This window comes from Hypomesus nipponensis, chromosome 10, assembly GCF_054491055.1.
Source record: "Hypomesus nipponensis isolate SF chromosome 10, ASM5449105v1, whole genome shotgun sequence".
NCBI lineage: Eukaryota > Metazoa > Chordata > Actinopteri > Osmeriformes > Osmeridae > Hypomesus > Hypomesus nipponensis.
In genome coordinates, this window is record NC_140370.1 from 11,461,347 (window position 1) to 11,485,331 (window position 23,985).

The 23,985-nt window shown below is 44.5% G+C and overlaps 1 protein-coding gene across 3 annotated transcripts; it reads right to left on the reverse strand.

Moving 5' to 3' along the window:
• Positions 1 to 106: 106 nt before the first annotated feature.
• On the reverse strand, positions 107 to 21,336 carry LOC146271716 (transcription factor E2-alpha-like). 3 transcript variants are annotated; one of them, XM_084708158.1, is made up of 21 exons: positions 20,808 to 21,336; positions 18,906 to 19,003; positions 18,329 to 18,401; positions 13,725 to 13,801; positions 13,444 to 13,510; positions 12,676 to 12,716; positions 12,414 to 12,546; positions 11,971 to 12,020; positions 10,568 to 10,667; positions 10,109 to 10,245; positions 9,812 to 9,962; positions 9,568 to 9,626; positions 9,336 to 9,414; positions 8,849 to 8,925; positions 8,479 to 8,655; positions 8,008 to 8,116; positions 7,629 to 7,764; positions 7,084 to 7,137; positions 4,267 to 4,511; positions 3,531 to 3,676; positions 107 to 3,380 (listed from the first exon to the last, which is right to left on the reverse strand). In XM_084708158.1, the coding sequence occupies exons 2-20, from the start codon at positions 18,957 to 18,959 to the stop codon at positions 3,537 to 3,539; spliced, it is 1,959 nt and encodes a 652-aa protein (XP_084564284.1). In that variant the 5' UTR covers positions 18,960 to 19,003; positions 20,808 to 21,336; the 3' UTR covers positions 107 to 3,380; positions 3,531 to 3,536. The 3 variants fall into 3 exon arrangements, with proteins under 3 accessions (XP_084564284.1, XP_084564285.1, XP_084564286.1); XM_084708159.1 differs by lacking the exon at positions 4,267 to 4,511 and adding an exon at positions 6,199 to 6,440 and having other exon boundaries at positions 20,808 to 21,333; XM_084708160.1 differs by lacking the exon at positions 4,267 to 4,511 and having other exon boundaries at positions 20,808 to 21,334.
• Positions 21,337 to 23,985: the final 2,649 nt, after the last annotated feature.

The following is a 23,985-nucleotide window of genomic DNA, read 5'->3' on the forward strand; positions in this document are numbered from 1 at the left end:
TATCTCTGGGGCACAGAACCGAAGGGGAGGTGCGTTATGTTTAATCAGATAACATACTCAATGCAAACGATATTTTCCCAAACACAGTTACAAGTCACATCATGGATGTTTTTAACCCTTTATTACAATGCTTTTTTCATTTAGGTATACAAGCTCAAAAAGAAAGACATTGAAAAAAGGTATATTTCTGTTATTAAAAATGGCACATTTATTGCTACATTACTGTTATATACACGACAGTTCTCAATATCTACTTTATATATAAAAAATAGGAAACTGGAGGCACTTTGAGGACATGTAGTAGACTCTGTCCCCAATGTAAGTGAGACAGTGGGTTTTGTAGCAGTGTGTCTGTTGAGAAGGGGCAAAAAAGGCTGGCGTATAAGATCCCTTGGCAAAATACTAGTTGTGCGTTTTGAAACGGTCAAATCTAATGATAATGTATACAACATTCCGACGATGGACACATAGAAACGGAACAGTTTCTAAGTCCATTTATCAGACACAAATCCAGTACAATTTGATCTGAAACAATACTACAATTTGGAGTAAGGAGACCAATATGAAATGTAATTGTGACTGAAAGGACCAATCCAAAATAAGGAAATAAAATACTGATATAGATCAGCATCCGTCTGCAGTGTAAAATGTTCAGATGACGGCAAACTAATGAGCCACTCATATTTTTTACCCATAATTTCTGCTCAAATGATTATCTATACAAGTTTATTCCTGTAGAAAACTGTTAGGACACTGTGCAGTGTTTTCAAATTTACATTACTAAACATCCTGCCTGGAAAAAGCCTCATGTTTATAATGTGTAAATGGTTTGCTTTGAGGATAGCTGACAGTGAAAACTAGTACTGGGTCACCGAGCCAAACGGAAACAGCTCACAGGGATCCTCACCTCCAACTGAGTGGCAGTAAAGAAAATATAAAAATAATTCTAATCAAATCATTGCTTTGGGCACCAACAAGAGCTCACTGAGACGCACCGAGACTTTGCCACACCTTTCCCTCCCATGAACCTTGTATAACAACAAAAGGATAAAGCCACAAAGCTGTGATCGCACAATGCAGAGTCCACAATTCAACAGTGTAGTAATCAGGCACTAGTGAGTAACCACTCTAACATGCTCCCTAAGTCAGGAGAACGACTAAGGCCACCCCATTTGATTCATTTTCATGCATTTCTTACTTTGCTTTCACAATGAAATGTTTTAACATATAGGTTTCAACAACTGTAGAGATGCTATATGGTTACTGAAGAAAATAAATGTATAAACTAGCTGAAGAAAAATCTTCATTGTGTCTCACCAACATCTTTCATATAAATCTTATGAATTTCTGTTTAGTGAGCTTTGCCAGTACTGGAATACACCAAATTGCATTTAATAGTGGATATTAAGCACTGGCTGGCAGAAGTTCCTGAAACAGACTTTCTCCAAGTGGGCCACAATTCATTAATAATCAATGGGGAAAGTACAACCAGAAAATGGTGGTGTTTCCTACAACGTTATCACCTGGCACTTCATTTCTCAACATTACTGACTGAATATGCTTGAGAAGAAAGAGACACATTTGTTCCTGGCATCTAAACTGAAAGCTGTCTTACATTTAAACAATGTAAACAAAAAAAAAAAGCAATCCAAAAGTAAAAACTCATGACTATCTTACAGAGTAAAAAACAATAAAAAAACAAACAAATAATTCACTTCTACAAAAAGGAGGATTCTTACAAACAGGTTTCATAACAATATTTGTTCAGAAAAACAAAAATACACCCTGTGTTCCATAACACAGGGAAACCAAAACCAATGTCAGTCGATGGCAGTTGAATGCATTTAAGAGTGTCCATGACACTTCGGGGTTTCATTCCGCAAAATCTATCAAGTCTCGACAAGCATTTATTCCGTACTTTACCAACTAAACATTAGTCTACTAAAAATAGACTTTCAATCCCATCTTACATTAAGTCTTCATTTATGTGTGACCTGGGACAAACGCTTGCACTGCTAACTGAACTTTCTCCACTGGGGAACAATGCTCAGGTCATCAGCTGAGTTTGAAGTTCAAGGTAGAGGGTAGTATTGACAGGGAGGGGGGAGATGGAGGATCTGAGGATGTAGAGGCTTTATGTCCAATGCCCCACTGTAAAGATTCTAAGGAAGTTAGAGGTGACCACAGCTATTCGATCCCTCAGGTCTAGAGTGTGGCCTTGCATGGTTCTTGGTCTGGATGTGTGTTGGTGGCATCTTCTTCCATGGCAGTCTTCTCTCCAAACCCGTGGCAGTCTTCTCTCCACACCCATGGCAGTCTTCTCTCCACACCCATGGCAGTCTTCTCTCCACACCCATGGCAGTCTTCTCTTCACACCCATGGCAGTCTTCTCTCCACACCCATGGCAGTCTTCTCTCCACACCCATGGCAGTCTTCTCTCCACACCCATGGCAGTCTTCTCTCCACACCCATGGCAGTCTTCTCTCCACACCCATGGCAGTCTTCTCTCCACACCCATGGCAGTGACATGAACGTATAGACATGACACCAGGACATATGGATCTAACCCAAAACACCCACACCACACACTATTCCCTCTGACAGATTTGTTTCTAGGGAGCCCTTATGGACAGGGATACAACGATATAGTCAAAGGAACACAAATGGAGTCCTATTAATCTATTACCATGATGTCCAGCCTCTTCTATGTCGGCTTCTATCTCACACTTCAGTCCTGCAATTCATCTTTGAAAAAAAAGTACTAGGATGGTTAGGAGATCATCTCATCCAAGCGTCTGCGTTGTGTGGACTGTGGATATGAGGCACACATCTAAACGCAGACAGTCTGTCTTCTGATATCCCCTCATAATTAAAGTAAGACATCCTCTTCAGATGGGAATGGCAAATTACTATTAAAGGACACAAAAAATCCAAAGGTTTCGCTCACATGAGCTATTGATCCAAAAATACTATTTGATCCAAACAAATTTGCTCCCAACATGTAAAGCAACTTCTTAAAATGTCTTACAAAAACATGACCATTAGGCAGAAAATCATTGTTAACTTTCCTCTGTCTGTGACCGGTCTCTTAGCAGAGTTCAGGGTATCTTTACTTTAAGGATTCGTCAAAACTCTGTGTGTGTGTGTGTGTGTGTATGAGGTGCTCTTGTATTCAAGGTCAGGAATGTGGCCACTGGCTTTGTGTGTGTGTGTGTGTGCGTGTGTGTGCGTGTGAGAGAGAGAGAGAGAGAGTGTGTGTTTGCGTGTAAATGTGCTTCTCCAATTGTGCTAGCATGGATAGCACAGTGGATTGACCCACACTGAGATGCATGATAAGAGATTAAGGCCACGTCTTCTAAGGGCTTTACAATCATCTGGATCTAGAAGAGAAAAAACAAAACAAACATTAAAATCATATCACATACTCCTCTCCCACACAAAACTACCCCATATGACCACATGACCCGCACAACAAAAGTGTGTAGTATGAAACTATCCTATAACTGGAACAACTGACCCAACAGACTTACCTTGCTTTACATATGGCTCACAGGGTTGTGTCCATCTCCTCCTAAGCCAGGATGGCCCCCTCCCAGCTGCATCTGGGGGTCCACACCTGACACCTTCTCCTCCTCCCGTCTCTTCAGACAAGCAGCCTTGGGGTTCAGGTTGCGCTCTTTGAGATGAGAGCACATGGGAGCGTCAATACGTTTACATCCCCTTTGGGCCAAGAAGACGTATTCATTTCAATGACATTGAGTTGGGTAGGATTAAAACAGACATCACAGGGTGGTTAGACAGAGTTAGAAATAGTAGAACGAGCAGACAGACGGGGAAGATGGGCCAGACTGAGTGATGAGAAACTGTCAACAAAGAAGCTGAGCTGAAGAAGGCTGAGGAGAGAAGGCACAAAGAGTTGTATTCTAAATAATGACAGAAAAACTGAACACAAAAAGGGAATACAGACTAAATGGAAAGAGTTCTGGACAAGCAAACAGACAGCTGCAGGTGTTTGGCAGAGGTGGGTCCACCCTCTTCCTCCATCCTTTCTTTGTTTCCCCGAAGGAAGACAGTGGCAAATGTATACTACTGCAAGTAAAAGTGAGAATGCAAGAGTGGCCAGGCAGACTCTCCTATTGGCTGATGGGTAGTATCGGGTGGTTTGAGTTGGGAGTGGAGCTCCCTAAGGCTGGCACCGGCGATGGTGGTGAGGTTGTTGGCTGTCTCACACTGAGAACAAGGGCCTTCCTGCATGGAGCGACCTACCTCGCACCTGCTTTTCCAGGCCCACGATGACCTGGACGGCCTGCTGCAGGATTATAAGCTTGGTCTGGGCCTTGTCGCTCCTCATGTGGACCTGAACCATCCGGCCCAGCTCTCGGAAAGCCTCGTTAATGTCGCGCACGCGCACCCTCTCCCTAGCGTTGTTGGCAACGCGACGCTCACGCTCCCTCTGCTCCTTCTCCTCCGCTGTCAGGTTCTCGTCCGTCACCGAGGCAACACTGCAACTGCTGCCAGGCAACAGGAGGGGGTGGGGTTAACACACCCGACCGGCAACCCGCTCTGACCCAAATTTTACTCCCTTAAAATGACTACTTAGTGTGTTCCTATTGTCTGATTCAGGGAGGATCATTCTGAGGGCCTCGGATCATGGACTAGCATCTGAGGGAATTCTGACTCGGCTTATGGCTACACCTACAGCACCCTGATTGGCTAATCCCTGATATGTTTCCTGAGGTGGGCAGGGGTGGTGCAGCAGCAGACTGCTGAGGGGAGCCAGACAGGAGGAGGAGGAGAGCGGCAGGATGGTCCGGTGGAGAGGCGTTGAGGTGCAGGAGAGAACAGAGGAACGCAAACAAAAGGAATCCTCTTCTTCATTGAATTGATCACGTGTACAATGGTAGACACGAAATTAATCAAACATCAGAACTATTTACACATTGGCCAAATTGGATTATTGTGTTCAGGAAATGCTTTTGATATCAAGAGTAAAAAGCTACCAGTCCAGACCAAGACCACAGGAAGTCTACTCAGGACTCCCTGAAAGAATCATAAAGTGTCTGAACTCAAACTCATGGAGGTCCAAATGGGAGTGGAGGGGATTTGCGCCCTGAAGACTATGTGAGGAGAGAAGGACTAGGAGGAGAGAGACAAGGAAGGAGGAAGACAGCAACACCCTCTGCCAGGTATAGACCACACAACACAATGCCACTGAAGTGAAGCTGAGGGGAAGCCTCATGTTAAATACATCAGAGATAAGAGATGTATTTATCTGAATGAGAGGAGACTGAGGTCAATCCTGCCATCTGGAGAGGGGAAACAGAGAAAGGGGATGAAGCGGGAAGAACAAAGAGATGGAAAAGGACTTAAAGGACACTTAAAGAAAACTGTAGAAAACAGGTTAACATTTGATATGCCAGGACATGCAATACAGACACGACAATACGGAAGAGGACAGGAAGTTAATAAACATGACAAATTAAAACCTGTGTTAGAGGTACATGGCCAATCAGGAGGTTAGTGTGGCAAATACATGTACTGGGAGGAGTCAAATAAACTCTGGAGTAAGGAGAGGAAAGATGAGTTAAACTGGTTGTCTTTCAAATTAATTCCCCCAATTTTAATTTGAACCAAATTATTTAAATAAATAAATGTTGAAGTTTTAACTAATATTGATAGGCTGTTAAAATGTCATAAGTCTACAATGTTCTGTCTGAGGCACGAGGGAAACACAAAACATGAAATGGAGCGTGACAGAAGCAAACTAATGACACCAAGATGGAAGGTTAATACAGTACAGGGTAGAGGCAGAGGCATGGAAGCAACTTCAACAGTGGAGACAGACAGCCCATAGACCAGGCAGCACATACGGACACCAGATCAGACCGCAGTCTACCGGCCTGTATGTGTGACCACAGAAGCAGAGCCTTGAAGTGGCCACGTTCCAAACCAAATCTCACACACAGCTTCCTTTTCTTCGCCCCCTTTCCTACCATCAATCACACATTATTCACGTCTAAGACTGAATATATCCACGGCAACAAGGTGCAAACGTCTGCGCTCACACCGCAGATAAGCTAACCTTGAGGACAGGAGACTAGGGGGAAACCGGAAAAGGAACCACATGAGATTTGATTTGGACCTGAGCCCTCCCCCCTTCCTTCTCCTGTTCTCCCTGGACCCCCCCCCCCCACTGACCTCGGACTTGTTGTTCCAGGTTGAGTATAACGTTAACGGCCTGATGCAGTATGAGCAGTTTGGTCTGGGGTTTCTCATTGCTCAGGTGGAGCTGACACATGCGGCCCAGCTCTTTAAACGCCTCGTTGATGTCTCGCACGCGCAGGCGCTCGCGGGCGTTGTTTGCCACCCTCCGCTCTTTCTCCCGCTCTGCCTTCACCTCCACCGGCAGATCCTCATCATCCTCATCCTCGTCATCCCGACTTCACGCCCCAAAAAATGGCCGATGAGGGGTGATGGTGGTGGTGGGGGGGGGGGGTTGGTGCAAGGGGGATAGAAACAATATCATGGGTATATGCTCAAAGTAACATTTAGGTGACCATTCTCATCTCTAATTCTGGTTGATGTTGGCCACAGACTGTTCCCTATCAGCAATCTTTTAGACATTTAGGTGAATGCCCATCCTTGGCAGAGAGTTAAGCACAACAAACATCTGCTAGTGTCCTGGTAAAACCCTTCTTTGGTCTTTAAAAAAAATTAAAAGCAACTTTTAAAAGCCCTTCAAAAGGGGTTTGCCAGGACACAGAGAGTACATTTCTGTATGCATTTTATTACAGAAAATTACTACAAATGTCGAAACGCAGTTCCACATCTCACATCCTTTATATGATACAAACCTTCATTTCCAAGTACTCAGAATACAACTGAGCAAGAGAAACGTTTGCTCTGTTGAGAAGATTGGGGCATTGCTAAGGCTCCATTTTGCTGATGGGAGGGGGGGGGGGCGTGTTTAGGGTTCACCTCTGTTGTATAGAGCTTCTACACATAACCTACAAGTTAGGATGGCTCCTGGTTCTGATCACACCTCCTGAGGTGTGCGACTGGGGTGACAGGGTGCAGACTTACTCTGCTCCCGTGTCTGAGAGAGTAGAGGAGAAGGTCTGGAAGGAGAACGTCTCTCTGAAAACAACGTGGAGACGGAGGGCAGAGATGACAACAGCGCTACAGGCCTACACACACACACACACACACACACACACACACACACACACACACACACACACACACACACACACACACACACACACACACACACACACACACACACACACACACACACACACACACACACACACACACACACACACACACACACACACACACACACACGGAGCCCCATTCCCTGGTCACGCCTGGAGGAGCTGCTGACCCTGACCCTTTTCTACACACGTTCTGGAGATCAATAACTCCAAGTGATCGGGGGGCTAGTCAAATATGAAGTGTTTTGTTGTCAAAGTGACTCCACACAGTCCTTATCCTTACATAAACCATGCAGTGACATCAGTAAGAGATATTTCACTTTGCCCACACATCAGGGTCAAACCCCCTGTGACAGTCTAAGGTCAGATGTCAGATTTGGGAAAGGACTAAGTGTGTGTGTGAGTAGACACCTTGTTCGAGTGCGGGCCTTCGAGTCTTTCTTCTCGTCCTCTGACTTGTCTGCGACCGAGGAGTTCTCATCGTCCTCCTTGTCCTCGCGCTTGATGTCGGAGCCAGCAGACGAGTGTGTTGAGCGTCCAGACAGACCTGGTGCAAGACACATGGGGCAGGATGAACCTCCAAACACAGCAAGACTCAACCATCTCTTGTTATACTAGCTGGAATTTGAAAGAAAACAACCTGAGGGGTAAGAGGGACATGGAAAAGGTTGCCGTTGCTCAACTGTGATGAGAGGAGGTGGAATACGAGGTGCTTCTCTATCCTAAAGGGGTCCAGAGTGTAGGATCCAGAGAGAGGGTGGTGGTGTGGTGCTATGGTGGGGAGACTCACTGGTGAAGCCCTCGGGCTGAGCACCTGGCTGGCCGGAGGGGCCGTGGTGGCCGTGCAGCATCCCACCACTAGAGGGCAGACCAGGAGAGTCCTCGTGGTGACCACCCACCTATTTGAAACAGGAGAGCGTGCAGATGCCATAAACTTCTTCTGAAACCGAACAGTTATGACCTCTAAATGATAAGTACAAAATAAATCAAATAAAAAAGACAGTGCCAAAATTCATGCTGGGAGAATGGTGGCTAAGCGGTTAGGGAATCAGCTAGTAATCTGAAGGTTGCCAGTTTGATTCCCGGCCATGCCAAATGATGTTATGCCCTTGGACAAGGCACTTCATCCTACTTGCCTTGGGGGAATGTCCCTGTACTGACTGTAAGTCACTCTGGATAAGAGCGTCTGCTAAATGACTAAATGTAAATGTCATGCTAATAGCTTGAATTGTCCTCATGCCCGTTCATGCAGCACCCTCACCAGTCCAGGTAGGCGGCTGGCCAGGCCCAGGCCTGCGTTGTTGAAGGCCTGGGCCAGCCCTCCCATGCTGGAGGTGAGCAGACTGTGCATGTCAGCGAGGCCAGCGCCCCCCTGGCCCCCAGCGTGGCGCTGCAGCACGTGGATGGCCTCCTCCAGGCGGTCCTCCATCTTGTTCTGCTGTGGAGGAAGAAGCAGGCGGGAAGGGGAGAGGAGAAATAAGGTGGTAAGGATGTGTGACCATGCAAGGATGGTTCGATCAGTGCACCTATTCGTCAATTGATCTTTCCATCCGTAGATTCTTCATTGGTCATATTCCTCCACAGGTGACCAGTCTATGCACTGATTTAGAGGATGTTATATGGAGACTTACTAGTGCTTGCAGTCCTCCCTCAAAGTTGGGCGAGGGTGTGGCCTGTCCAGAAGACCGGGGCCACTGAGAAGCAGAGCCTAAAGAAAGAGGGGTTGGTAGGAAAGAGAGAGATTACTGTTAAATTATACATTTGAGGATTTCTTGGATGCAACATCCATATTAAAGGGTTTTGCTTATTCCAGCAATGCAAAAAGCGCCTAAAGAATTCATACTTTGATTTCACATCTTGCCTTTATTCAGTCACATTTTGGCCCAATAGATGGAGCTACAGTGCCACTGTTAACCATTGTCAGTTATTTTAGGGCTGGGCTAGTGTGTTTCTCTTCTTGAGGTTAGGGTTGTGTAAAGAGTTGATGTGCTGGATTAGGTCAATTGCAGTAACACGGTCTGGGTCTGGGTGTAGGGTGGCCCTGGACTGGCCCTGGCCCTGGCCCTGGCCCTGGCCCTGGCCCTGGCCCTGGCCCTGGCCCTGGCCCTGCTCTCTTACCTGCTATGGCCTGGGGAGAGCCTACTGGAGTAGACGGGGATGGAGGGAAAGTGTTGCTGTTGTGGTCAGACGGATAAATCTGTGTAAAAACAAGACAGCAAAATGTTTATTCAATTATAATGAAACTTAATTTACATCTTAAAACATGAATACATGTATTCTTTAAAGTATTCTCCCTATAAGACACCTTGAATACAAGCATAGATGGTGGTTTAGCTGGTCTTTAACTCACCGATGCCAGGGCTTTGCCAATCTCATCTCCTGAACTTCCTGGAGCTGTTACTCGATTGGCTGAGTATTAACAGAAAATATCAATTAATATATCTACTAAATATGTATTTATTTAGAAAAAAGTAAACATTTAATACAATGTGCCATTGCCAAAAATCATTAGAACCTGAAGAAAAGAGTATGTCAAAAAGAGATACAAAAACAAAACAAGGAGTGAGACAGAAAGTCAAAGATGGGGACATTACCCATGATGGTGTCAGAGCCATTGATGGGGGGGGTGTGGTTGGGGACTCCGTAACCAGCAGAGCCAGCATGGAAGCCCGAGGGGAGACTCCCGTTGACCTCACTGCCATGAAGGGGGTAGTTCTGGGGGGAGAGGGGCAGTGGCTGCCGTTTCTGGAAAACAACACACACACACGGGCCCACAGGGTGTCACACACACACACATAAACAAATATTGATGTCAAAGTAAAAAGACAACTGCCTGGGCCTCGACCTCCTAGTAGAGGCAGCAGCAGCAGCCGACCCAGGGAGGGACTCACCAGTCTGTCCTGGGGGTTGATGGCAGTGAAGGGGGCTGGCTGCCCCAGGTGGGGGGAGTTGCCAATCATAGCAGAGTAGCCGGGCTGCACCATCGACCCCGTGGACCCCCACTGGTCAGGGGAGGGGTGGAGGCCTTCTGTTGGGGAGGGTGGGGAAGAACCAACCATGAGATGAAAGACAATAAAAGGGCACATATGAAATATGTCACATCCATGTTGATGGCTTCATTTCACTGCACAGATGTTGCAGGGAAAACTGTGAGGCACATTAGCAAAAACCTAGTTGGATGCCCATTTCACAAATGTACATTCTACAATAAATACAATACCATTAGAAATACAATTCTCTATACATAGCTAAATAAGAAGGGAAAACTACAAGTTAACCTTAATACTTATACAGTAACGTTTATTCCCAGAGATGGGAAAAGGTGAATGAATTGGACTGGCTCTACCAACCTTGCATGTAAAAGGGCCCAGTGAAAACACTGCCAGGCTTGGAGGCTGGGTAACCAGCATTGTCTCTGTTGTAATCCTCTCCTGAAGCCGAAGGGTACACCTATGGCACCAGAGCGTGCACACACACACACACACACACACACACACACAAACACCAGAGCGTAGACACACAGGAAGGGAAGGAGAGAGGGAGTTATTGACCTCTAATCTGGAGAACCTCGGGCTGATGTGAGTAGTAGCATATGTGTGGTAAACCCTGTCTGCTTCAGCGACCACTCACATCCACATGAACAGTCCCAAAACACGGCTATCACACACAAGAACGCCGTTTTACGGTCCGTTTTTACAACCTCATTTCATAAACAGCCTCCTCGGCATCTCGGCACAGGCGTTGTGCGTTTCTACTGGGTTTGCAGTGTAACGTTCTGTTAACTGTCAGCCTGTGGTTTTGACAAATCATCCAGTTAGACACACTCATGTCGATGATCATTCACACATGATCCAGACTCGGCATACAGAAATTTGACCCTCGTTTCAGTTCGATTTGGCATGTCTCAGGTAGAGGTCCACGGATCTGAACTAGCAAACCCTTTACAATCCAACTATTCTGGGAGGAATTCAACTATCAAAATACATGTCTGAGGACTCCAAATGGAGTGGAGTTTCTTCTGTAATTTGATTAAACAGAGAGAGGAAGGAGAAGGAAAGAGGGGGAGAGAAGGAGGGGGAACGGAGAGATGCACTCCTAATTACTGAGCCATCTGCCCATTCCTGGACGGCAGCCAACTCCACTGGCAGCTGGGATAGAGGGATGGGGGAGGGAGAGAGAGAAGCAGGGGGGAGGGCTATAGGGAGGAGAGCAGAGGAAAGGTGGTGGTGGTGGTGGTGGGGGGGAAGAGAAGAGGGAGGAAGCATGGCACGCAAGAAGGGAGAATGGAGTGAGAAAGCTACCGCCAGGGAGAGAGAAAAAAGGTGGAGTAAGAAGAGAAGGAACAGTATACAGAATGTAAAGGGGTGGTGGTGGTGGGGGTCACACTACCTCAGACAACATTCAAAGCCGGATCATTCTTTAACCAATCTTAGGACAAAAGCACTTGGCTAGAGGGAACACAAATCTATACTAAATACCTTTTGACTGGAGCCCTAAACACAGGTTAGATAACTGACTGGCTGAATGAGTGCCTCATGAGTGAATGAGTGTGTTCATTTCTTCCACCTGAATGGCATCGGCACACAGCTGTAGTGCTGGATGTCCCGTCTGCCAGCTCTGTTAATGCGTTAGGCGCCAAGGAGAGGCCTGCCATGTCGACTGGAGAGCGAGAGGTGTGTACACAGACGTTCATTTAGGCTAAGAGCAGGAGACCGTTTCTGGATGGAGCAGGGTAAGAGGTGTTCACACTCACCGTGGAGGGCAGGCCAGGGGGCACCTTTCTGATCTTTTTTGGCTGGGTATCTGAGGAGGCAGCACGCACACGCACACGCACACACACAAACAAACGACTCAGATTTTTACGGCAGAAAAGCTGAGAATACCAATGAATGGCTTCATTCATCACCTCTATGCAAGCATCGTTGAAGGTATACATTTCTTATCAGTCTTTATTGCTACTCATGAATGTCTAATCAGAGGTAAATGAATCCTGGGCTATCTTAACTTGTCTTTACGTGATGGTGGGCTGACAGTACTAGTCTTCTGGTAGGTTAAGCAGAAGTGAGATTTCACAGGGTCTTTATTTAAACCTTAGGAGAAGTGAGGTTCCACAAATATCTACACCAATAGAAAGTGCTACTCTGTCTCCCACATAAATGTGGATCAAAGGGCTGTGAACACTCCAGCTCCTCTCACCGAGGCTGTCCTGGGGAGGCCTTCTGCGAGGGTTGCCCTGGTAGGAGGGGTAGAACTGGGAGTTGGACTTGAGGCCGGACGGGGAGAGGGCATCAGGACTAGGCATGGGCATCTCACTGGGCATGAAGCCCGGCTATAGAGAAAGAGGAGCAGACAGAGGATGAAATTATCCTTGGGCCACGAAGGGGGTCAAATAAAACTGCAAAAGGAGATTTAGGGAAGGAGGAATCAATGGTGCGGGTGAGGAGGAAGCTGGTTTTACCTGTGTTCCAAAAGGAGGGTATGGTCCTCTCTCAGGCTTTCCTGTTACCAAGACAAAAACAATATTGAGGCCATCACAAAAGCCACTTCAACCCAACATTAAAGCACAACTGTCGTGTTTATTTTGCTCCAGTTCGCCAACTCCCATCTGCCATGTGTTGCAAACGTATACGTGTGTTGCATTTATGGCTCTGGACAGCAAAACAACAACAAATTGGCCCATTATAAACGGTCCAAGGGTAACCAGCTCCAACCCCCTCCACTGACAGTTCAGCTGAGGTAAGCTATTGGCCACAGTAATCCCTAGGGAGATCCTTGTTTGTGCATGGGTGCTCCTAACCACCCCTCCACACACACACACACACACACACACAGTAACCCCTCTGCCCATCCCTGATTACCCAACCCCCCCCAACTAGACCCACCCTTGCGTAAACATGAAATGTCTTAAAAGAGGTCGCTCGTATACAGTGGCAATTACCTCTGTAAGGTCAAAGGCACACACACTGCCTTGGCATCCAATCGATCACATTTTTGTCCAGTCAATACAATTTTGTGCTTTTCAGAATGTCTATCGGCTCCCCGGTTGACCCATTATAGTAATCAGTTCTCGTAGCCATTGATTGCCAATGTTAGGAGCTTATGGATGCACCCAGCCAGAGGGATGCATTCGATTTCTTAAAGTGTGGCTGTCAGGTTAGCAAGGACGACTATGGGAAAGGGTTGAGGGACAAATCTGTTTCAAGACCTATTTCCTCGTTTGCATTACCTGGGCCAATAAAAGGAGTGGAGGCAAGGCCCTCGTGCTCGTTGTAATGGCCCGCTTCCCCATAACCCTGGAGGGGGGAGAGAGAACACAACAAGAACAATGAACAGAAATAGTCAACAGAACAAGAGAAAGTCAAGAGAATTCACAAAGTACTGTGTTCTGGGCTCTATGGCCCTCTAGAACCTTGCTCTCTCTACATGGCCTCCCAGTGATATGACAGGTGCTGTAGAGGCATGGAACTGGTGTCTGGGCTGACAGTCGTAAATGAAGTGAGTTCTTACCCTGGTTCCCTGGTTGAAAGAAGGGCTGTTCTGTTCTCCTGACCCCCAGGGAGCGGAACCACTCCTCTCATCCATACCTACAACACAGCAAAATGGGTTGAGCTGCTTTTCTTTGGAAGACTGTTGGAATTCTATACTGACTTGATCACACTCCAGGTTCACATACTCAGTCCTTGTGATCAAAAGAAACAACGGAACCAGATAAAAGCTACTATTACAGAGTAGTCGGGGTGTGAGAGTGACTTGATCAGACACCTGTCTCATGTCACTGACTGTTCAGAATAACCTCTAGCGAGAACCTTTCCTTCAGCTCAGTGACAGAATAGTGACAGCAGCACTGTCACATAATGTTGCTGCAAGCTGTAGGAAGTTTGAATAATTAACACCCAGTATGAGGCTTCCAGAATCATCCTCAACATTCTTCCTTCTCCCACTGCACTCCTTTACATTTTCCATGGCAACAGTCACTCGCATCCTTCCATCCATCCTCTCACTGCATTGCCCTCATACAAGAGACGGGGGGGATGAAGGTGAGATGGTTCATGGGTGCAGACCCTGGTCAGGGTTAGCCGGGAGAGGTCAAAGTGATTGAAAGAAGCAGGATTTTAAAGATTGGTGAAGCAGAAATTCCTGGCTGTCATCCCTCCTCCCTCTGTCTCCACTTTCACCGCTATCCAGCATCTCTGGGGAAAGCTGAGGCTTAATTGCGTGCTGATTTGCATAATTGTGCATATTAATGAGGCTTTGCTCTATGAATATTCATATTTTTGTTTTGTTGTCTAATTAAAAAGCGGAGAGGGGAGGGAATGAGGAGGGGGGAGGGGGCTGGAATCCTGACAGGATCAGCCGTAGAACAGAGTGATGGGTCCAGGGTGGAGAGAGCTGCTATATTGCCGTGACAACAGTGATCTATGGAGGCGACACCAGTGGAATAGATGATGAAGGAAACAAAGTCCTGTTGCCTCTACGTGACTGCCTGTCATACTGCATGTCAGTCAGGATAGTGGAGAAAAATGCAGGGGGTCCTGTTTACTTTTTCCTCCAGTATACACTAACCCCCCATCTGTAGACTGCCATGCATAGACAATTCTGGCTTACCACACCAAGGACTGTCAACACCATATTATACTAGGTCAAGACCTTTCAGACCCGAGTCCAAATAATTTATGCGAAAAATGTGGACGTCAATTAAATTCGAAGGCAGCAGTCTGTGAGTTATTGCACACCAGGTCCGTCATTGCTGTGCTTCGACAATGAGCAATAAATAAACTGTTTAAGCTGTTTTGATTTTCAGACACCGTATAAACCAACCAACAAATAAAATATCAAGTTTTGGTCACATGATCGAGTAGTCTTGTGTTATCAAAATTCGTATCAGACTTGGTATGAAAGGTTTCAGTCTGAAAAAAGGTGTCCAATTCTTTTGCATTTTTGTTTGTCCAAAAAGACCTTTAGGGTTCTCTTTTTTGGGCCGTGAAACCTGATCAAACATTTTCATGAACCACTTCCTTGCTCAATGCTATGAATAGTATCCAAATTGGAGTCGTCTAAATAATGTTCAAGTCATTCCTCAGGCAGGAAATGGGGATATCCCTTTCTGCTTTTTAGGAAGACTGACCGATGTAAAGGAATGGAGAAAGAGATCTGACTCGACACTACTGAGCCCTTCTAACAGCAGGGCTTAATAGAGAACTCTGCAGTTAGCCAGCTCCCAGGACCCTCTCTCCATAGGCTGACAGGAGGTATGGAGAAAATTAGAAAATTGGAGGAACATCTCCTGGAATCCATGGAGGAGCTCTCTGACTATTTTGAGGTTAAGCACCACAGTATACCTAAAGGCCCTTACTGCTTGAGTGCCAAGTTAAGAGCCATGTTGAAAGGTAGATGAACAAAACATAAGGCCTTAAACTGGTATGTTATGGTGCAACTATGAAGAATGCTAATATATAATTAAAGTAGCTTTTTTTAAATATTGATATGTATTAATAATATCCATGAATAATGATGTGGTGTTTCAATAACATTTCCAAGAAAACTTCAAATGAATTCTATGAGTGTTGTTACCATGACAGCTGATAACTTCAGAGCGCAAAATAAAACCAGTGAACTTGTGTCCACAGAAAACCAACGTCAGACCAACATGGAAATTCTCTGGGTGAACCAAACTCCACCTTTCATAAATCCTTTCATATGAATTCTTTCTACACTCCATATTTCAAGTATATTCTATGTACAAATTTGTTGTAAAATACATTTACCAAAGGGTAGCTAATTCCAATAAAATAAAATAGCTTCTGTGTAGCTACATCACCATTAGGTCTATGACAAATTCTTGTGGACAAGAACACCACCACTAACCTCAACCTATTAGCCCCTGGACATGACTCGGTGAGTGAGTTAGTGTGTGTGTGTATGTGTGTTAATGTGCGTTTGTGTGTGTGTGACTGTGGCATATATGCCTGCCCTGCACAAGTGTGTGATATAACACCACAGCCCATGTTAGCTTAGCAAAAGAAAGAGTGAGGCTAGACAAATTCTCTAGTGTGCCCCAATTACCCCTCCTTTAAACCCTAGCCAAGCGTTCCCTTTAAAACAAGGCTGGTCTATAATTACACAGGAAGAGATACTGGAAACAGCCAGTCAGCTTGAGTCACAGGCTACAGGTCTAAAACACGCACAATAAACTAGCAGACACTTCATTCGTTTAATGGCATATAGCCTGAGGGCATCGATGAATGACTGCTTGTCTAAGTCTACAGTTTTCCTCTTGAAAAGCCTTCACATGCGAGTCACTCAGACACAAAGCACGATATATCAGAGTACAAAAACTATGAATGAAAGCTGCTAATGAGTCACAAACATGGAGATTCTTCTAAGAACAATATATATTCTTAGTCTAGTCTGGTCCTGTTCCTGCTGTGTGTGAACTCCAGTATGACCCTTAAAACACACAAGCGTTTCAATTCAAAAAAAGATATTGTGCAAATCCAATCAATTTTCTGACTTGCTAACCTTATTATGATTTACATTAATACAACTTCCAGAAGAATGGAACATTTATGAAAACTGTCTTATTCTGCATTTCAACTAAAAGCTAAATATCTAAAATTCCATTCTTACATTTAGAATTTGCAGTTTCAGGTCACCAGTAACTGAAACCTGTCTGGAGGCAAGTTTTCACCCCTGGGAATTCACACATACCAACTTAACAGTCACAAACTTGAGAGATGCAAGACAAAGCTGAAAGCTCTGAGCTGCATGTCCCTAGCTAACAGGCCCACCATCAGTCCTGTTCCCACTTCTCCCCTTATTCCACCCCTAAACCAACCTCATCTGGAAAGATTCATACTAAATAGGAAAGCACAAGAACGTTCTGTAGTCAAATCAGAGGGATGACGCATAAACAATTGCAAAACAGGAATGCCAGTAAAAGGACCATTGAAACAATCGGGTAAAAAGAAAGACCAAAGAGAGGGATGCAAACCTTGTATACCTTAGAATGTTAGCCATGCTGAGGTGGGGGCGCCTATTGTGAAATCAAACCCTAGACCACATGTGTTACCTGACCTACCCCTTTGTCTTGGCATATGATGTGCATTGTACAGACATGTACAATGTATGGTTGTGAGACAATACGCAAGCAGCCGTTGGATTGATAACAGTAACAGCCTCCTTTTGTAAGCGTGCATCCTTTTGTTGCCGAGAAAGAAAATCTAAGTGGCCCTCAATCCAGAGAAATGGCTCTACCCCCCTCCCACCTCTCCTGTCTTTCATCTAACCCCAGCTACTTCAATATCCTGTTTCATTTCAGTTGCAACCTGAAAAGACCTACACAATTGTTCAGAGGTTTGAGGAGGACGGGGGGGGGGGGGGGGTAAATTAGGGGCAGAGGAGGGCAAAGGAAAGTAAAGGGAGGACTTATTGTAGGATGAGAGACAGAATAAACATGGATGACTGGATGGAAGACGAGAGGGCTGATGGAAGGAAGAGAAGTGTGGTGAGGAGAACAAGCATGGAGCCCGCTCCTGCAGGATGTGGGAGGGTGGTGCTGTAGGGACTGGGGAGGGTTGGGTGTGAAGACAAGCACGTAACAGAGGGGAACATTTCTGTCTGGGTGAGAGGTGGAGATTGAATAGGGTCGTTTCCCGTTACCCCCCTTGTCCTAACACCCTCAGTGGATTGTGACTGAGGAGCGACAGCTGAAAAGGTGAGGGAGGGGACACCTGCGAGGAGTGGGGGAGGAGGGATGTGTTTTGGTGCTGGGTTGTTATTATCTGAAAACACAGGCCTAGGTGTCGAATAAAAATTGTGAAAACCTAGCCGTCATTTCATACATCAAACATATTGAAGGGAAAATGTATCGTTGCATAACGGGGTAGGGGTGATGGTGGTCAGAGCTGAGGGGGATCACAAACAAGTAGGAGGTGTCACGTCATGCTGTTTCTTTAAGAGATATATAGGGGATCGTTAGAAACCAATAAGGTCCTTCCTAGAGCACCTTCATATAAAAAGCAAGCAGACAGAATAGGTGGTGTGTGTGCGTGTGTGTGTGTGTGTCGGTGCTTGCATCTGAGTGAGTTTGGATGTGTGTTTTATAACCATACCCGAGCCTCTAAACTGACTGCTGGCTAGAGTGGTCGGTCTGTTCTTCCCATTTGACACGGGTGGCGCAAACATCTGAAACAAAAGCAGAGCCAAGGTCAACAAACAATAGCCTAATCATGTTGGTTTGTATTTCTAAGTCTGTTCCATTAGATGAGTGTGATGCAGAGTTGTTTGTTAAGGTGATAACTCAAACTATCCAATAAGGATTTAGTGGTTCTCAACTTATAACTTGCTACAACAGCTGTCCATGGTGGGAATCCATCTACACATTCCAGCTAGAATGAGTCACTGATGCAAGTGAAATGATTCACAGTGTACAACTGTGCAACAACACAGACTAATATACACCATGCTATTCTTCTGATTAACCAAAGACCTGCAAATCGAATCTACTTCTAACTAACTTCATAGATACTTTTTCTTTTCTTAAAAAAATGCAGTTTCCCACCCAGCAAAAGCATTTGGATCGCTCCAAGATCCTTTGAAATCAGCAGGACTTGTAAAAGATGTGTTAAGCACAAAGCTATTACAGTGTTCTGACGAGGCAGAAGACTTGGGACAGCTGACATGTCTTACCGCGCTGAAATCCAGCAAGTCGCTGAGCTCCTTGTCTGTTCCCACTGCGGCCATTCTCTGCTGCTGTTCACTTGGCCCTTCTCAGTCTCAGCAACCGACTACAGGCAAAGAGAACAGGAGAACCGTCTGTTACATTGTCAAATAAGTTGAGTAAACAAACAAACAAACAAAAAATAGGGTGTTTGTACTACCATCTAATAGTATCAAGCCCAACACCCATGCTTGCTTTAGACTGACCCACTGTGTTGGTTCGAAAACCTATTGGTTATACCACCGACCTGGGGTTTTCCCTGTTCCAGCCTATCTGACACACGGTATCTAGATTATAGGCTAGGCTATAGTTAACCCACAGGCCAGTGTACCACTTTCCTGCCTCTTCAGCTGGAGGGACCCACTGCCTTTGAGACCTCAGGAACCAAAACTGTTACAACATGTTCCTACAAATGCAAACCACAACATCTAACCTGATCTCTTAACATGCCTAATGACATTATATTTACATTTAATCTTTTAGCAGACGCTCTTATCCAGAGCGACTTACAGTAAGTGACAACAAAACTTAGTTGGTGGAGATGAAAAACCTAGCCTTTATGAAATTCCTCAACAGCCTTACAATTGTAACCACACCAACCGAGTGGCTTAAAGAAAATATAGGTCTTCATGTCATACAAATCAATAAGTAGCAGCTTTCAACTAGCTCCACCGATAGCCAACAACAGTGCGTATCTCTCACTATAATAATCATGTTGTCTACTGGTGGTAATAACAAGACAGTGCAGTATCACAATGATGCAAATGGTTTACACAGTTTGCAATGATGACGACACTAACGCAGCATTTTGTGTGACCTCCAAAAACGTTCAACAGTGTCCACAACCCACCCTGAACGTATTGCCGTTCAGGGTTAAATGGGGGAGAACCTTCCTGACAAATCGAACACCCAAACGGCCGCCCCCCCCCCCCCCCCCCCAAAAAAAAGAAAGAAACCTTCCGTCCTTCCCCGGCGGAGAATGTCAATAGTTTTTACGGAGTCGGAATCCCCTGAGTGCGACACTTTAACGAAAAGTGCAGTCTAATTGTTGTTCCGTTCGTGTGTCTCGTCATGACTTAAAACCTTTTGGGGGCCAGCGAATAGGCTATGCTACTTCCAAACAGTCTCTGGTCAATGACTAGCCTACTCATGAACACAAAGAGAGAGGCCCCAGTAAAGTTTGGGATGAAGACTCGAACAATGGAATAAACGTCACTGTCTTGACAATATAACCGAGCCCTTTAAATAAGAGACAATTGTTTTAGAACATCAGGCTAAATTAAAAACAAAATCGAGAATTATATCCAAGGTTGTGCCCGAATTTATGCAAAATGTGCAACAAAGTGGAAAACATTCTTTAAGAAAACGCTATGCGATCGCAGAATTTCTCATTTACGGATGATAAATTATGATACACAACAATGAAAAATAGACTATTTTGGATAACAGGTGGAGACGCGTGGCCCTCCGTGCGCAACTTAGTCAATAGTCAACTGTGTCCGCTAATGTTAAACAAATTTCCAAACAGTAGTCAAGGCGAATTATCTTGTTATTTCGACAACGTAGTGATAACGAATGACAATAATATTCCTGCAAGACAGAGTTGGTATAACATGCCTGCATTATCTATTCATAGCCAACATTATATTGGTCAAAGTGAACAAAGAAGTAGTTTCCCACAAGGCTGCAAGTGCTCCCCAACTACAGCAAGCTCGCCTCCAAGGCCGGACAAAAATTCAAGACCCCGCTTTCTCCGGCCGTGACACTCACACAACTTCAATGCTTTACAAAAGTTGCCCAATGGCCCGACAAACATGAGTCTGACATAAACATATATATCACAGATAAAGCATGGGAGAATGTGTAGTTACCTTTGAAATGCCTCTATTCAATTATTTGGCATCCAACGGGAAATCGAACGCTTGAAGTAGAGAAAAACATAAAGTTCGGGATAGAATCCCTCCCTGCGCTCCGGACTGTAGGCTAGATGCTGAGCCACGACGATATCAAGCCGTCTCCCACTGCCTTGGTTTCGTTGTACGGTCCGCGTCACAAAATAGAAAGAATGTATACCACAAGATTCATAACTCCTATGATATTTCCAGCGTTCTTTCAGTTGCTAAAATTCTAACATTTTCATTTTCCCAGTAGACATTTTAACAGCCTCCACATTGTCGGTTCCAACACAGTATCCCTCCGCAGCCTACGAGGACGCTAAAACACCAGCGGTGTCTAATTTCAAACGCCCAATAAACAAACAGTGCAGCTATTGATAACCCCGGTGTTACACGCTGATATGCTGACAAAATACTATACAAATAAAACGTTATGGATTTTGTACACGAAATTAAACGTTTTATGAATCGCAAATCCTCGGGTACTATGTGAATTTGCGGAGGAGGACCACGAAACGTTCAAGAGTGACGGACCAGTGCGAGATGGAATGATAATACCGTAAACGTTTGACCAATAGGATTCGATGAATATTTGATTGACAGTAAAAGCGTCCAAATATATGTTGATGTCAACCATTAGAGCTGCCTTCACATTTTACCACATCATGGAGCTATAACTATAGAAGCGTTTAAAAATTGTAACATTATAACTTCGTGGTTATTGCATGTTTGTGCGCGTGTCTATAGGTCGTGTATTCTTTGTTCCTTCGCGTGTGTGTGAGTTTATGTGCGGGTGAGAGTGGGAGTGAGAGAGAATGTGTGTGTGCGTGTGTGTGTGTGTTTGTGTGTGTGTGTGTGTGTGTGTGTGTGTGTGTGTGTGTGTGTGTGTGTGTGTGTGTGTGTGTGTGAGAGAGAGAGAGAGAGAGAGAGAGAGAGAGAGAGAGAGAGAGAGACAGAAAGAGATACATTTGACCAATTTCTTACCTGTTCTTAAATCGAGTATGATTGGTGCATGTGGTTTCATACCTTTCCTGTTGGATCTGTATTATAGCTTGAAAACAGTTGATTTGAAATTATCCCAGATTACTTTGGATTCTTGCCTTGTCAAATATTGGCCTGCCAACACACAATTTCAGCATAACCCACATTAACAAATGTAAGAAATCCCAGACATTTTGAATAATGTAAAAAAAGGAGAGAATTATTCATTTTGCTCCCAGATACAAAAAATACCTTTTGTTCTTGGAGAAACGTACAAGAATGCCAAACATGCCTAATCACAATGCAGTTGTCTTAACATATTATGATCTCTAATGAGACATGCTTTATCGTATATCGATATGTTCTCACAGTTGATTGTATTTTCACTTTTAAATATTTGTATTTTTGCTTTGGCAGTTTGGCAAATGCCTTTGCAATGCCAATAAAGACAAATGAATTATACTGAATACAGTAACAGGGTCTAATTGACTGTGTGTGTTCTTGGCAAGCACAAAATACACAATTAAAATTTCTGACATCACTGTTAATTCGTGTTATTGAATGCTATACTCACTCTTGCTAAGTGATTTTCTCATGACATATTCCTTACTCTTGGACCAGTTTTAAACTTAGGTTTACTGAGATGTTCTCAGACCACAACTCAACAAACAAGTTGGCCCAAACAAGCTCATGCCATTGAAGTCTGGAGAATTCAGCTGGCACACAGCACAAAATATGAATGAACAAATGCCTCATCCGTTGAGTGGATCCAGGTTAGGGGTGGGGGAGGGGTGAATTTAACAGCTGGGTTTGACATGATGAGTGCAGCACAGAGATGTACATTTGGTGTGTCTGTGTGACTTGTTTTCCATATCGCAGAGTTCTGTTTGGTTGTGTTGTACTACAATTCAAAAAGAAAATAAGTCACAATCCTGTAATAAGTTTCCTTTTTCTTTCCATATTTATATTTGCCACTACTAACAATACATATAATATACATTTCTGAAAGGAAATTGGGCTCTTATACACTGAGAAAATGGGGGCTCTTATACACTGAGATTCTGAGAGTTTTTGAAATCTGAATGACATTTCAAATGTAAGACACATATGGGTGTCCTAGCTTAGCATACAATGGCACATTTGAACATTTGACAAACTGTTTATGATTATTCAAGAAAAAATCTCTAAACTGAGTAATAAAAGAATATAAATTACTTTCAAAGTTTTTGTTGCTTTTGTACACTATCATTCATTGGCTGCAATAGTACTAAGAAATAGGTGCTCTTGTTTTAGTAAGGCACACTCAACTGTACATCTGGGACTCAGTAGTGGTAAACACAACGTGTCATTGGTTCATATACACATCATTTAGAGTTTATGCAAGTGTGTGTTTCTTGTGAAAATCCCCTTCAGATTCGAGGGAAACGACCTCACAGTACCGTACATCTGTGCTGGCCTTCACAGGAACACATCCACCATGCATGTGGTTAACACACACACTCTTGCACACACAAACACACACATTCTCTTGTCCCACCACTACCATTTACCTAATCTTTGACTGAAATCACGTTGACTTTGTGTAATATGGAGATTACAGGAAACACAACTACTAAAAATAACCTTTTGAATGTGTGTTCTTAGCCATCAAGTTTTGTCACACCTGTGGAAATACTAAACAAGTGAATGATTGTATCACCACCCTAAAACACAGCATTTAGACACAAAAATAGGTCAAACCAGTGCATATGGCAAAACTTTGTGGTGTGGTTTCTCTGTAAAGAAGACATCAAATCTATATTTACAGTGAAACCCCATCCAAAGCTTCTTATCCACCCACGCTTTCCAGGGCTCTCCTTCGATCTACATTGCCTTATCTGCTCCTGTCTTGCAGTGGGTTACCCCAGTGCAGTCACCCACGCAGCAGGTACAGTAAGAGCAACCTGGGACTTCCTGTTTTGGTTTCCTGTTTCCTGTTACAAATGCTGCAAACCCCCATGGTTCAGTTCTGGGATCAAGTTGTACCCTCCAGACATACACAAATTGGGGAAATCCACTGTATAAGTGCTTGCATTTTGATCAAAGTTTTGTTCTAAACCAAGAAAATAAATGGTGTTTGTGGACAAGTCAGTTGTTAATGTGATTAGTTTATATTTATTAATATATGTGTTCA

Excerpts from the sequence above, each read along its gene's own strand:
- LOC146271716 (XM_084708158.1), bottom strand. The coding sequence starts at position 18,959 with ATGGCCGCAGTGGGAACAGACAAGGAGCTCAGCGACTTGCTGGATTTC. Across the intron at positions 9,627-9,811 it reads TGGCTCTGACACCATCATGG|CCAATCGAGTAACAGCTCCA; the intron begins GTAATGTCCCCA and ends GTTAATACTCAG. Across the intron at positions 8,926-9,335 it reads CTCTCCCCAGGCCATAGCAG|GCTCTGCTTCTCAGTGGCCC; the intron begins GTAAGAGAGCAG and ends CTCTTTCTTTAG.